General features: G+C 37.9%; 1 protein-coding gene across 2 annotated transcripts in view; it reads left to right on the plus strand.

Moving 5' to 3' along the window:
• SLC9C1 (solute carrier family 9 member C1) overlaps positions 1-15,220 on the plus strand; it is a 171,138-nt gene that overhangs the window by 52,706 nt on the left and 103,212 nt on the right. For both annotated transcript variants that reach the window (XM_054551527.2, XM_054551525.2), the window contains 2 exons: positions 3,741-3,822; positions 7,781-7,947. In XM_054551527.2, the coding sequence (XP_054407502.2) occupies positions 3,741-3,822; positions 7,781-7,947 (249 nt within the window). The remainder of the gene's footprint in view (positions 1-3,740; positions 3,823-7,780; positions 7,948-15,220) is intronic.

The raw sequence follows: 15,220 nt of genomic DNA on the forward strand, positions 1-15,220 counted from the left end.
ATGTTTGCTAACATACTCATTCTTGACAAAATTCTGATATTATAAAATGTATATGGTTAATATTTGGGCTTGTGACCTGACTTCTAAGAGCTGCTTCTATCACAGAGTTAGGCATTCAATTAACAAAGTAGGAATTTGAGTACAACCTTGTCCATAAGACATTTTAAATATCCACTTAGCCCGGTGTAGTTAGTAGGTGGATGGACGCCACTTTCATAAGTTGAGCTTGAGCTCACTACTCAATTGTGCAGCTTAATATCCTGAGTAGGGACACTCTCCTATAGGTTGTCTTTATATCACCATCTTTCTAAGCCCAGAGATGTCATAAGTGACAAGAAAAGTGATAAAATTGAGAAATGGGTGTCACTGCTTCATTTGGAACACGTTATTAACTATGGTTGAAAGATCACATAAAATAGTTTTGTATTTCAACACAAATTGCTATAAGCAGTCCTTGATGTTTTTTTGATGGTATCAGCTGGAAAGCCTCAAATCTAAGAGGGATTTCCACCCTAGATATAAAATAGATGTTGCCTATTGCTGTGGTTATAAATGAAAAAGGAAGTTGAGGACACTTTTGCAAATGCCAGAATGTAAGATTCATTCAGTGTGCTCTCTGGGCCTCTAAAGCATGCATTGACAGGATTTGCTTATTTTCTAAAATTAGCTTCGTTCAATATTTATTATTCTCCTTTTCCTCTCTGAGAATGAACTCTGTATAAAATAAGCTTCTGCCTATTTGCATTTATCCTCCAAACCCAATCTAACAGGATGTTTTCATTTTAAAAACAAAAGGGGAAAAGACCAGAGTTTTCAGGAGAAAACTGGAGGAAAATGGGGACGAAACCTCAGAAAGCAGCTATTCTCAGCAGCTTCCTGGTTAACAACCTTGATGCTGCCTCTGGTCTCTGTCTGTATTCTTCTGCATTTAACCTTCAGATTGTAAGCCTTTTCTGGCAAGCTTTCTTCTTTTTTTTAAGCTCTTTTCCTGAAACTTTCTATGAATGACTGTGGCACCATTAATGCTGCTGAACATCTTTAAACTCTTAGCACAGGCAAGTGTGTAGCTTAAGGCCACTATTGGTGAGGAAACCAAGTGTCCTCTGTGCCTTTTTTCTTTCTGTGAAGTAATTTAAGGACATCTAAAAAATTGGATTTTAAAAAGTTATCATCTTGATACAACACTGTGTGCATATACACTTGGAAGCTTAAAAAGGTGTTTTGTCTGGAACTTAGAAGTAGCTCTAAATCTAGTAGGGCAGACTTTCTAACATACCTAGTTTTATTTATTGGCTTTGTTGGAGTATGATAGGAAAATGATGACTCTTTACTCAGCTCTGGTATTGCTCATAACTTACCAAGAGGCTAATGCTAAACTTGGAAAATTGTTTAAGTACATTTTATCAAGCAGTCTGGGTTTTGTTTTTTAATATAGTTTTTAATGGATATCTGAAAACTGAAGGAAACTTTAAAGGTTTTTTAATGGTGCAGGTGAAGGTGCCAGTTGCTATTTGGTATCACACTCTACAAAAGCTTAATTACTTTACTTGACGCTGGTTGCTAAGCAGCGATTGTATAGAACATAAGCCTACTGGGTGCCTTTACAAGCCAGAGGCTGATGCTGCACTCTTGATGTCATGTGAGGAAATAATGCACATGCTCTAATTGCTCACCAAGAAATAAACCTAGAAACAGAAAATGAAGAACAAAAAGGTTGCTTGAAATAAACCATGATCAACATGACCGTATTTTGAAACATTTCAGGAAGGTTGCTTCTTGTCAAACTTGCCTGGCAGAGTTTGTTCAAAACCTGTATTTAATAAATGAACACCTGACTTACAAAAAAAAAGATGACTAAGTACCAAGAGCTGGATACCTTTGAGAGCCAACTTAGAGGCTTCTTTCCAAAATATGCAAGACTTGTGCACTGAAAACAACATGGCATTGTTGAGATAAATTTTTAAAAACCTACATAAAATATGTATTCCAATCATGGATTTGAAGACTTGGAATTATTAGGATGCCACTATACTCATTGCAATTCCAATCCCAGAAGATTTTAGAAATAGATACCCAAAATCTAAACTCCATATAGAAATACAGAAGACTGAGGATAGCCCTAATAATTTGGAAAAGGAAGAACCAAATTTAAGGACTTATACTATCTGATATCAGGACTTACTATAAAAATACAGTAATTCAGTAGCATGCTGGCGTAAGAATAAAAAAAGATGAATGGAGTATAATAAAGAATTCAAAAAAGACTCACATTTATATGGTGAATTGGTTTTTGACACAGATTCTGAAACAGTTCAATGAGAGAAAAAATATTTTTTTTTAATAAATGGTGCTGAACTACTGGATTCACTTAGAAAAAAAAAAGAAACATTCTATTTTTACCTCACACCATACCTAAAACTGATTTGAGATGGACCATAGACTTAAATATAAAATCAAAAACTCTAAAATTTTTTGGAGAAAATACAATGGTAACCCAATTTTTAAAAAATGTACAAAATATTTGAACAGACACTTCTTCAAAAAGAAAGATGTGTACTAATATGCATGTTAAAAGTATTCAACATTACTACTCTAAGGAAATGCAAATTAAAATCACAGTGAGACATGTCATATGCTATTTAATTTATATGAAGATTTTAGAATTGGCAATTCTTATCTACAGAAGTAGAAATCAAAATACTAGCTGCCTCTCATTGGTGAAGGACTGATCAGGAAGGAGCATTAGAGAAATTTTGGGGATGTGAGATATTTTCCATCTTGATAGGATTGAGAGTTATATGAGGAGATATACACTGTCAAAATTGACAAAATGGTACTTGAGTACATTTCAATGTATGTACATTATACCTCAGATTTCCTTATTACCAATGCTTGGGCTGCACCCTTGACGAATTAGGTCAGAATATTCAGGGGGGACCTCCTGGGTACCAATATTTTAAAGTTTCCCTTATGATTCTAATGTGCAACTTTGGGAGCTTCTAGTGTGGTTTCATGCTCTATCCCTAATTCCATCTGTGGATATAGAACAGAAGACTAGCTAGGGTTAAACATAAATTCTGGAAGTTAGAATTCCATAAATCCCCAAAAATGTGTAGCCTCAGATTGAAAATTGTTAGTTCATTTGTCTATCAAGACTGACTTGAGATACAAGTAGATAAAGATAACAAGTGGCACCAAAGACATTTATTACTCCTTCTTCCTGACAATGAAAGGGTACAAGTGAGGCAAAGTGTGAGGTGGAGAAAACATATCAAGGGCCTTGAGTTGTTCTCCTTTCCCAGGTAAGGAGAATTGTTTGATGCAGATACGCTGGTAATGTTGCACAGAGAACGGTGTGGCCATGCACATCCAGGTGTGTATAGTGGATAAGGATTGATAAACTATAAGTGTATTCTCAGGTACCAGGAAGTGCAACAGTAGAATTCAAAGATAAGTACTCCTTCCCAATGTCTGTATAAGTATTGATTTACTTGTCAAAACTTGTGTCCTAATTTTGGTTTGGTAACATAACATGGATGACTTACATGCAGGAAGATAGAGAATACCCAGAGTGCTTTCATCATGTCTTAGATTAATTCCTCCCCTGCCATGAGCATCTGTTAACACAGTACAACCTAGCTTAATTTATATTGGAAAATAGCTTATTTATATTGGTAAATATAGGCTATATGATATGAAATTGTCATGAATACTTACTTTGTATTTTTTTTCAATTCTAGATATTATTTCATGGAGTGTTAGTATGCCTAATAACCCTTGTTGTCAATAGATTTATTTTGCCAATGGCAGTTACTATACTAGGTAAGCCCTAACAATTACTATTCCTGTGGAGAGAAAAACATTCTAAGTATGGTAAAGAAGTGCTAATAATAAAGAATCCATATACAGCCTAGGCAACATAGTGAGACCCCCATCTCTACAAAAAGTTTAAAAATTAGCCAGGGGTAGCAGTGCACACCTGTTGTCCTAGCTATTTGGAAGGCTGATTGGGGAGGATCGCTGGAACCCAGGAGGCTGATGCTGCATTGAGGCAAGATCACACCACTGCACTCCACCCTGGGCAAGAGAGCAAGACCCTGTCTCAAAAAAAAAAAAAAAGAATCCATATAAATTATATAAATACAAGTCAGTGGTGCCTAATTTTTTCAAATTTTATTTTACATGTGCAGGTTTGTTACATGGGTATATTGTGTGATGCTGAGGTTTGAGGTACAGATCTCATCACCAAGGTGGTGACCACAGTACCCGAAAGGTAGCTTTTCAACTCACATCCCATTTCTCTTTCCCCACTCTAGTACTCCCTGGTGTCCACTGTTCCCATCTCTATGTTCATGTGTACTCAATGTTTAGTTCCCACAAAAGGTATTGGATTTTCTGCTCCTGCATTAATTCACTTAAGATAGTGGCCTCTGGCTTTATCCATGTTGCGGCAAAGGGCATAATCTTGTTCTTTTTTATGGCTGCGTAGTATTCAATGGTGTATCTGTACCACATTTTCTTTATCCATTCCACCATTGATGGACACTTAGGTTGATTCCATCTCTTTGCTATTGTGAATAATGCTGTGATGAACATACAAGTGAATGTATCTTTTTTGTAGAATGATTTATTTTCCTTTGGCTATCTTGGGGTGGCTAGCTTGAATGGCAGTTCTGTTTACAGTTATTTGAGAAATCTCCAAACTGCTTTCCACAGTGGCTGAACTAATTTACATTCTCCTTTCTCACCAACAGTATATGTGTTCCCCTTTTGCCACAGCCTTGCCAGCATCTGTTATTTTTTGACTTTTTAATAATAACCATTCTGACTGCTGTGAGATGGTATCTCATTGTGATTTTCATTTGCGTTTCTTTTATGACTAGTGATGATGTGCATTTTTTCACGTGTTTGTTGGCCACTTGTATGCCTTCTTTTGAGAAGTGTCTGTTCATGTTCTTTGCCCATTAAGATTTTTTTTTCATTTTAATTTTTGTGGATACATAGTAGTTGTATATATTTATGGGGTGCATGAGATATTTTGATACGGGCATAGAATGTGTAATAATCAATTAGGGTAAATGGAGTATCCATCACCTCAGGTGTTTATCCTTTGTGTTACAAACAATCCAATTATACTCTTTTAGTTATTTTTAAATGCACAATTCATTATTCTTGACTATAGTCACCCTATCGTGCTATCAAATGCCAGATCTTTTTCATTCTTTCTATTTTTTGAACACATTAACCACCCAAATTTCCCCTTACCTCCCCACTACTCTTCACAGGCTCTGGTTAGTCATCATTCTACTCTCTATCTCTGTAAGTTCAATTGTTTTAATTTTTAGCTCCCAAAAATAAGTGAGAACATGCAAAGTTTTTCTTTCTGTGCCTGGCTTATTTCACTTAACATGACCTCCAGTTCCATCCATGCTGTTGCAAATGACAGGATCTCATTCTTTTTAATAGCTTAATGGTATGCCATTGTGTATATGTATAATATTTTCTTTATCCATTCGTCTGTTGATGGACACTTAACCTTTGCCAATTTTTAAATGGGATTGTTTTTTGCCTGTTGCTTTAAGTTCCTTGTAGATTCTGGATATAAGACCTTTGTTAGATGTATAGTTTGCTAATATATTCTCCCATTTTATAGGTTGTCTGTTTACTCTATTAATAGTTTCTTTTGCTTTGCAGAAACTCTCCAGTTTAATTAGGTGTCGCTTGTCAATTTTTGTTTTGTTACAATTTTTGGGGGGACTTAGCCAAAAATTATTCCTCAAGGCTGGTGTGGAAAAAGTTATTTCCTAGGTTTTCTTCTAGGACTTTTATAGTTTACATTTAAATATTTAATCCATCTTGAGTTAATTTTTGTACATAGTGAAAGGTAGAGGTCCAGTTTCATTGTTCTGCATACAGCTAGCCAGTTATCACAGCACCATTTATTGAATAGGGAATCCATCCCCCATTGTCTGTTTTTGTCAGCTTTGTCAAACATCAGATGGCTGTAAGCATGCAGCTTTTCTTCTGGGTTCTCTATTCTGTCCCATTGAGCTATGTATCTGTTTTTGTACCAATACCATGTTGTTTTGGTTACTGTAGACTAGTAGTATAGTTTGAAGTCAAGTAGCGTAATGCTTCTGGCTTTGCTCTGTTTGCTTAGGATTGCATTGGCTATTTGGGCTCTCTTTTGGTTCTATATAAACTTTAGAACTGTTTTTCTCTAATCCTGTGAAAAATGACATTAGTAGTTCAATAGAAATTGTGTTAAATTTGCATATTGCTTTGGATAATGTGGCCATTTTAATGATATTGATTCTTTCAATCCATGAGCATGGAATATTTTTCCATTTATTTGTGTCATCTCTGATTACTTTCACAGTGTTTTATAGTTCTCCTTGTAGAGATCTTTCACCTCCTTCATTAGCTGTATTCTTAGATATTTCTCTTTTTTGTGTCTATTTTCTTCTTTTTTATTTTTAAAATGTTCGTTGGTACATAGTAGGTGTGTATGTTTGTGGGGTACCCGAGATGTTTTGGTACAGGCATGCAAAGTGAAATAAGCACATCATAGAGAATAGGATATCCATCCCCTCAGGCATTTATCCTTTGAATTACAAACAATTCAATTGCTCTTTAAATTATTCTTAACATGTAAAATTTTAAAAATGTTTAAAATTTAAAATATGACTCTTTAAATTATTCTTAAAATGTAAAGGAATTATTGACTATAGTCACCTTATTGTGTTGTCAAATAGTAAGTCTTATTTATTCTTTCTATATTTTTGTGCCCATTAACCATCCCCACCTGCCCCCATCCCCCCACCACCTTTCCCAGCCTCTGTTAACCATCAGTCTACCCTCTATGTCCATGAGTTAAATTGTTTTTATTTTTAGATCCCACAAATAAGTGAGAATATGTGATGTTTGTCTTTCTGTGCGTGGCTTATTTCACTTAACATAATGATCTTCAGAAAACACAATAGGTGCTAAATTTCTTAGGAAGCTAGAAACTGGATGTGTTCTAGAACAAAAAGATAGTTCAAGAGATTGGAATCTTATAAGATAATGCAGATAATTTATCATATGTGCTTAACTGGCTCAAGTGGTTATGGAAGCTAAGTCCCAAAGGCCTGAGAACCAAAGGAGCCAATGGTACAAGTTCCAGCTAAAGTCTGAAGGTAGGAGAAGACTGAAGTCCCTGCTCAAAGACCATCAGGCAGAGACAACAAATTCTCTCTTGTTCACTTTTGTTTTATTGAGGCCTCCAACAGATTGGATGAGGCCCACCAACATTGGGAAAGGCAGTGTACTTTACTCAGTCTACCAATTTAAATGTCACCCTCATCCAAAAACACTCACAGACACACCCAGAATGTTTAACTGAATACGTGGGCATCCTGTGGCCCAGTCAAGTTGGCAAATGAAACTAACCATTATACCTCTGTTTCTTTGTTTCCTCATACATCAAACTGGGAAAAAGGACTCACCTCAAAAGGTGGCCAGATAACCAAAAACTTAATGCATGCAAAGTGCTGAAATGCACTTTTGCAGAATATAGTAAGCACTCAATAAACATTAGCTATTACTATTACATGACTCACCTTTTGTGAGAATGAAAGCAGAAAATGTTTAACTCTTTAGTATTCCCATTATTAAACAATTTATGTTGAAATTTTATTTAAAGACTAGTGACAATAAGTTAAAAACAAAAGTAAGCTTTCTAACCCATATCAAAATGGTGGTGTTTCTACTATTTATCAAATGTGTGTTTGTATCAAAGGTCTTCGTGATGCCACATCAACAAAATATAAATCGGTTTGTTGCACATTTCAACACTTTCAAGAGCTAACCAAGTCTGCAGCCTCTGCCCTTAAATTTGACAAAGATCTTGCTAATGCTGATTGGAACATGATTGAGAAAGCAATTATACTTGAAAACCCATACATGGTAAGGAAGTAATATCTTTTTTATTGCTTTAATGCAGATTTGATTATACTGAAGTATAAATCAGATCATAAATAATAATTCACAAGTTTTAATATTTGTAATTGATAGAGAAGTCATGTTGATAACTCTATTTAACAAAGTAGTAAGGGGGAGTGTTAAGGAACTTCATGATCACTGTGGGGCAAAGTAGAAGTCATAACCCCTTTGAATATATATATTTAAAATATACATTTTGAGGACACGGTTCCAAGATGGCCGAATAGGAACAGCTCCAGTCTACAGCTCCCAGTGTGAGTGACACAGAAGACGGGTGATTTCTGCATTTCCAACTGAGGTACCTGGTTCATCTCACTGGGGCTCGTCAGACAGTGCATGCAGGACAGTGGGCGCAGTGCACCAAGTGTGAGCTGAACCAGGGCGAGACATCACCTCACCCAGGAAGCGCAAGGGGTCAGGGAATTCCCTTTCGTAGCCAAGCAAAGCTGTGACAGATGGCACCTGGAAAATTGGGTCACTCCCACCCTAATACTGCATTTTTCCAATGGTCTTAGCAAACGGCACACCAGGAGATTATATACCACACCTGGCTCAGAGGGTCCCACACCCACGGAGCTAGCTCATTGCTAGCATAGCAGTCTGAGATCAAACTGCAAGGCAGCAGTGAGGCTGGGGTGGGGCACCCACCATTGCCGAGGCTTGAGTAGGTAAACAAAGCCACCAGGAAGCTCGAACTGGGTGGAGCCCACTGCAGCTCAAGGAGGCCTGCCTTCCTCTGTAGACTCCACCTCTGGGGGCAGGGCATAGCTGAACAAAAGGCAGCAGAAACCTCTGCAGGCTTAAATGTCCCTGTCTGACAGCTTTGAAGAGAGTAGTGTTTCTCCCAGCATGGAGTTTGAGATCTGAGAACAGAGAGACTGCCTCCTCAAGTGGGTCCCTGACCCCCAAGTAGCCTAACTGGGAGGCACCCCCCAATAGGGGCAGATTGACACCTCACATGGCCAGGTACCCCTCTGAGATGAAACCTCCAGGGGAACAATCAGACAGCAACATTGCCTGTTCAGCAATATTCGCTGTTCTGCAGCCTCTGCTGCTGATACCTAGGCAAACAGGGTCTGGAATGGACCTCCAGCAGACTCCAACAGACCTGCAGCTGAGGATCCTGACTGTTAGAAGGAAAAATAACAAACAGAAAGGACATCCACACCAAAACCCCATCTGTATGTCACTATCATCAAAGACCAAAGGTAGATAAAACCACAAAGATGGGGAAAAAACAGAACAGAAAAACTGAAAATTCTAAAAATCAGAGCACCTCTCCCCCTCCAAAGGAACACAGCTCCTCACCAGCAACAGAACAAAGCTGGACAGAGAATGATCTTGACAAGTTGAGAGAAGAAGGCTTCAGATGATAAAACATCTCCAAGCTAAAGGAGGAAGTTCAAACCCATCGCAGAGAAGTTAAAAACCTTGAAAAAAGATTAGATGAATGGCTAACTAGAACAACCAATGCAGAGAAGTCCTTAAAGGACCTGATGGAGCTGAAAACCATGGCACGAGAACTGTGTGACGAATGCAAAAGCTTCAGTAGCTGATTCAATCAACTGGAAGAAAGGGTATCAGTGATGGAAGATCAAATGAATGAAATGAAGCGAGAAGAGAAGTTTAGAGAAAACAGAATAAAAAGAAATGAACAAAGCCTCCAAGAAATATGGGACTATGTGAAAAGACCCAATCTATGTCTGATTGGTGTACCTGAAAGTGACAGGGAGAATGGAACCAAGTTGGAAAACACTCTGCAGGATATTATCCAGGAGAACTTCCCCAATCTAGCAAGGCAGGACAACATTCAAATTCAGGAAATACAGAGAATGCCACAAAGATACTCCTCAACAAGAGCAACTCCAAGACACATAATTGTCAGATTCACCAAAGTTGAAATGAAAGAAAAAATGTTAAGGGCAGCCAGAGAGAAAAGTTGGGTTACCCACAAAGGGAAGACCATCAGACTAACAGCTGATCTCTCGGCAGAAATTCTACAAGCCAGAAGAGAGTGGGGGCCAATATTCAACATTCTCAGAGAAAAGAATTTTCAACCCAGAATTTGATATACAGCCAAACTAAGCTTCATAAGTGAAGGAGAAATAAAATACAGACAAGCAAATGCTGAGAGATTTTGTCACCACCAGGCCTGCCCTAAAAGAGCTCCTGAAGGAAGTAGTAAACATGGAAAAGAACAACTGGCACCAGCCACTGCAAAAACATGAAAAATTGTCAAGACCATTGATGCTAGGAAGAAACTGCATCAACTAATGAGCAAAATAACCAGCTAACATCATAATGACAGGATCAAATTCACACATAACAATATTAACCTTAAATGTAAATGGGTTAAATGCTCCAATTAAAAGACACAGACTGGCAAATTGGATAAAGAGTCAAGACCCATCAGTGTGCTGTATTCAGGAAACCCATCTCACGTGCAGAGACACACATAGGCTCAAAATAAAAGGATGGAGGAAGATCTACCAAGCAAATGGAAAACAAAAAAGGCAGGGATTGCAATCCTAGTCTCTGATAAAACAGACTTTAAACCAACGAAGATCAACAGAGACAAAGAAGGCCATTACATAATGGTAAAGGGATCAATTCAACAAGAAGAGCTAACTATCCTAAATATATATGCACCCAATACAGGAGCACCCAGATTCATAAAGCAAGTCCTTAGAGACCTACAAAGAGACTTAGACTCCCACACAATAATAAAGGGAGACTTTAACACCCCACTGTCAACATTAGACAGATCAACGAGACAGAAAGTTAACAAGGATATCCAGGAATTGAGCTCAGCTCTGCACCAAGTGGACCTAATAGACATCTATAGAACTCTCCACCCCAAATCAACAGAATATACATTCTTATCAGCACCACACCACACTTATTCCAAAATTGACCACATAGTTGGAAGTAAAGCGCTCCTCAGCAAATGTAAAAGAATAGAAATTATAACAAACTGCCTCTCAGACCACAGTGCAAACAAACTAGAACTCAGGATTAAGAAACTCACTCAAAACTGCTCAACTACATGGAAACGGAGCAACCTGCTCCTGAATGACTACTGGATACATAATGAAATGAAGGCAGAAATAAAGATGTTCTTTGAAACCAATGAGAACAAAGACACAACATACCAGAATCTCTGGGACACATTTATACCAGTGTGTAGAGGGAAATTTATAGCACTAAATGCCCACAAGAGAAAGCAGGAAAGATCTAAAATTGACACCCTAACATCACAATGAAAAGAACTAGAGAAGCAAAAGCAAACACATTCAAAAGCTAGCAGAGGGCAAGAAATAACTAAACTCAGAGCAGAACTGAAGGAGATAGAGACACAAAAAACCCTTCAAAAAATCAATGAATCCAGGAGCTGGTTTTTTGAAAAAAATCAACCAAATTGATAGACCACCAGCAAGACTAATAAAGAAGAAAAGAGAGAAGAATGAAATAGACACAATAAAAAATGATAAAGGGGATGTCACCACCGATCCCACAGAAACACAAACTACCCTCAGAGAATGCTATAAACACCTCTACACAAATAAACCAGAAAATCTAGAAGAAATACATAAATTCCTTGACACATGCACCCTCCCAGGACTAAACCAGAAAGAAGTTAAATCTCTTAATAGAACAATAACAGGCTCTGAAATTGAAGCAATAATTAATACCTTACCAACCAAAAAAAGTCCAGGACCAGATGGATTCACAGCCGAATTCTACCAGAAGTACAAGGAGGAGATGGTACCATTCCTTCTGAAACCATTCCAATCAATAGAAAAAGAGGGAATCCTCCCTAACTCATGTTATGAGGCCAACATCATCCTGATACCAAAGCCTGGCAGAGACACAACAAAAAAAGAGAATTTTAGACCAATATTCCTGAAGAACATCGATGCAAAAATCCTCAATAAAATACTGGCAAACTGAATCCAGCAGCACATCAAAAAGCTTATTCACCATGATCAAGTGGGCTTCATCCCTGGGATGCAAGGCTGGTTCAACATATGCAAATCAATAAATGTAATCCAGCATATAAACAGAACCAAAGGCAAAAACCACATCATTATCTCAATAGATGCAGAAAAGGCCTTCGACAAAATTCAACAGCCCTTCATGCTAAAAACTCTTAATAAATTAGGTATTGATGGGACGTATCGCAAAATAATAAAAGCTATTTATGACAAACCCACAGCCAATATCATACTGAATGGGCAAAAACTGAAAGCATTCCCTTTGAAAACTGGCACAAGACAGGGATGCCCTCTCTCACCACTCCTATTCAACATAGTGTTGGAAGTTCTGGCCAGGGCAATCAGGCAGGAGAAGGAAATAAAGGGTATTCCATTAGGAAAAGAGGAAGTCAAATTGTCCCTGTTTGCAGATGATATGATAGTATATTTAGAAAACCCCATCGTCTCAGCCCAAAATCTCCTTATGCTCATAAGCAACTTCAGCAAAGTCTCAGGATACAAAATCAATGTGCAAAAATCACAAGCATTCTTATACACCAGTAACAGACAAACAGCCAAACCATGAGTGAACTCCCATTCACAATTGCTTCAAAGAGAATAAAATACCTAGGAATCCAACTTACAAGGGATGTGAAGGACCTCTTCAAGGAGAACTGCAAACCACTGCTCAACAAAATAAAAGAGGATACAAACAAATGGAAGAACATTCCATGCTCATGGATAGGAAGAATCAATATCGTGAAAATTGTCATACTGCCCAAGGTAATTTATAGATTCGATGCCATCCCTATCAAGCTACCAATGACTTTCTTCACAGAATTGGAAGAAACTACTTTGAAGTTCATATGGAACCAAAAAAGAGCCCACATTGCTAAGTCAATCATAAGCTGAAAGAAGAAAGCTGGAGGCATCATGCTACCTGACTTCAAACTATACTACAAGGCTACACTAACCAAAATAGCATGGTACTTGTACCAAAACAGAGATCTAGACCAATGGAACAGAACAGAGCCCTCAGAAATAATACCACACATCTACAACTATCTGATCTTTGACAAAGTTGACAAAGACAGGAAATGGAGAAAGGATTCCCTATTTAACAAATGGTGCTGGGAAAACTGGCTAGCCATATGTAGAAAGCTAAAACTGGATACCTTCCTTATGCCTTACACAAAAATTAATTCAAGATGGATTAAAGACTTAAATGTTAGACCTAAAACCATAAAAACCCTAGAAGGAAACCTAGGCAATACCATTCAGGACATAGGCATGGGCAAGGACTTCATGTCTAAAACACCAAAAGCAATGGCAACAAAAGCCAAAATTGACAAATGGGATCTAATTAAGCTAATGAGCTTCTGCACAGCAAAAGAAACTACCATCAGAGTGAACAGGCAACCTACAGAATGGAAGAAAATTTTTGCAATTTACCCATCTGACAAAGGGCTAATATCCATAATCTACAATGAACTCAAACAGATTTACAAGTAAAAACAACCCCATCAAAAAGTGGGCAAACGATATGAACAGACACTTCTCAAAAGAAGACATTTATGCAGCCAACAGATACATGAAAAAATGCTCATCATCACTGGTCATCAGAGAAATGAAAATCAAAACCACAATGAGATACCATTTTATACCACTTAGAATGGCGATCATTAAAAAGTCAGGAAACAAGAGGTGCTGGAGAGGGATGTGGAGAAATAGGAACACTTTTACACTGTTGGTGGGACTGTAAACTAGTTAAACCATTGTGGAAGACAGTGTGGCGATTCCTCAGGGATCTAGAACTAGAAATACCATTTGACCCAGCCATTCCATTACTGGGTATATACCCAAAGGATTATAAAACATGCTGCTATAAAGACACATGCACACATATGTTTATTGCGGCACTATTCACAATAGCGAAGACTTGGAACCAACCCAAATGTCCAACAATGATAGACTGGATTAAGAAAATGTGGCACATATACACCTTGGAATTCTGTGCAGCCATTAAAAAGGATGAGTTCATGTCCTTTGTAGGGACATGGATGAAGCTGGAAACCATCATTCTCAGCAAACTATCGAAAGGACAAAAAACCAAACACCGCATGTTCTCACTCATAGGTGGGAATTGAACAATGAGAACACATGGACACAGGAAGGGGAACATCACATACCAGGGACTGTTGTGGGGTGGGGGTGGGGGGAGGGATAGCATTAGGAGATATACCTAATGTAAATGATGAGTTAATGAGTGCAGCACACCAACATGGCACATGTATACGTATGTAACAAACTTGCACGTTGTGCACATGTACCCTAGAACTTAAAGTATAATTAAAAAAAAGAATCAATAAATACCAAAAATTTGAAAATAAAATAAAATATATGTTTTATGTGTATGTTTAAAATATATATGTTTAAATTCAAAAGAGGAAGCTGTGTATTGGAACTCCCTTTAAAAGATATCATAGGTCAGCAGAGTGGCTCATGCCTGTAATCTTAGCACTTTGGGAAGCCAAGGCAGGTGAATTGCTTGAGCCAAGCAGTTTGAGACCAGCCTGGCAACATGCCAAAACCATGTCTCTATAAAATATACAAAAATTAGCTGGGTGGTGTTGTGCATCTGTAGTCCCCGCTACTCGGGAGACTGAGGTGGGAGGATCACTCAAGCCTGGGAGGTTGAGGCTGTGGTGAACCGTGATTGTGCCACTGCACTCCAGCCTGGGCAGCAGAGAGAAACCCTTTCTTAAAAAAAATATATATATATATGTGTGTGTGTGTGTGTGTTTGTGTGTGTGTGTGTGTATGAAAGTGAACATTAGAAAATGGCTAGTTTTTGACCAAATTGGGAGGGGTCAGGGGCCTTTGTTTATTTATTTAGGCTATTGTGTATCTAAGCATTTGCTAGACCTTAATTTATGGTTAAAAATATTTTCAATATAAAATAGAATTCAAAGCCAAAGTTTAGCTGTGGGAGATGTCACCTTCTGCTTCTGAGATATGCTTTAAGATACTGCAGTCAGATTCATTCTTGTAAGAACACTCGGCACACTAATCAGTCATGGTTTCCCTAAAGGGAAATAGTAAAAGTTGTCCTGGGGTCTTCACAGCTGCTGCACTTTTCCGTGTCCTACATCATGTCCAGTTTTCAATGGTTTTTACAATGTTTTTGTTTTTGTTTTTTTTGCAAAACACAATATGAGGGGCCAACTTCTGGGAGTGCTTAGGTGAGATAATTAGTCTCTATG

Source organism: Pongo abelii, chromosome 2, assembly GCF_028885655.2.
Source record: "Pongo abelii isolate AG06213 chromosome 2, NHGRI_mPonAbe1-v2.0_pri, whole genome shotgun sequence".
Taxonomy (NCBI): Eukaryota; Metazoa; Chordata; class Mammalia; order Primates; family Hominidae; genus Pongo; species Pongo abelii.